The sequence below is a fragment of the Scyliorhinus canicula genome, chromosome 9 (genome assembly GCF_902713615.1).
Source record: "Scyliorhinus canicula chromosome 9, sScyCan1.1, whole genome shotgun sequence".
NCBI lineage: Eukaryota > Metazoa > Chordata > Chondrichthyes > Carcharhiniformes > Scyliorhinidae > Scyliorhinus > Scyliorhinus canicula.
Genome location: NC_052154.1, coordinates 282,422 through 283,178, shown reverse-complemented (window position 1 = coordinate 283,178; position 757 = coordinate 282,422). Strand labels below are relative to the sequence as shown.

The 757-nt window shown below is 74.4% G+C and overlaps 1 protein-coding gene across 2 annotated transcripts in view; it reads left to right on the top strand.

Moving 5' to 3' along the window:
* The first annotated feature begins 454 nt into the window (after window positions 1–454).
* LOC119971042 (vacuolar protein sorting-associated protein 4A) overlaps window positions 455–757 on the top strand; it is a 48,266-nt gene continuing 47,963 nt past the window's right edge. The window contains exon 1 of one of the 2 annotated variants that reach the window (XM_038806154.1): window positions 455–595. In XM_038806154.1, coding sequence (XP_038662082.1) covers window positions 470–595 — 126 coding nt within the window. In that variant the 5' untranslated portion in view covers window positions 455–469. Of the gene's footprint in view, window positions 670–757 lie in introns of both variants that reach the window. The other variant, XM_038806155.1, reaches the window with a different exon arrangement.

Genomic DNA, 757 nt, shown 5'->3' with positions numbered 1-757 from the left:
GCCGCTGTTTGTGGAGGGGGCGCAGCGGCGGCTCGGGGCCAGGGGCGGCGCTGTGTGTGGAGTGGGCGCAGTGGCGGCTCGGGGCCGGGAGCGGCGCTGTTTGTGGAGGGGGCGCAGTGGCGGCTCGGGGCCGGGGCGGCGCTGTGTGTGGAGGGGGCGCAGTGGCGGCTCGGGGCCGGGGCGGCGCTCTGAGTGGAGGGGGCGCAGTGGCAGCTCGGGGCCGGGGGCGGCGTTGTGAGTGGAGGGGGAGCAGTGGCGTCTCGAGGCCGGGTGCGGCGCTGTTTGTGGAGGGGGCGCAGTAGCGGCTCCGGCCCGGGTGCGGCGCTGTGAGTGGAGGGGGCGCAGTAGCGGCTCCGGCCCGGGTGCGGCGCTGTGGGTGGAGGGGGCGCAGTAGCGGCTCCGGCCCGGGTGCGGCGCTGTGTGTGGAGGGGGCGCAGTGGCCTTGTCGGTTCTGGTTGTTGTTGTCTGAATGACGTCACGGGGTTGCTCCGCTGCTGCCATTTTGCCGATTCCCGGCCGCGATCCCGGGAAGCGCCGGGCCCGAGGCCGAGGCCCAGTTCCAACCCGAGGCCCAGCCAAGCTGCGCTGCCGCGGGGTGAGTCCCGGCTCCGCTTCTTCCCCGGGCTGAGCTTCCTGAAATGTGCGATGTCAGCGCCCAACACCCTCCAGGTAAATGTCAGCGGGGCCGGGCCGGGCCGGGCCGGGCCGGGCGGCTCAGTCTCTGCTCCAGGGTCCCGGGTTCGATTCCCGGCTGCGT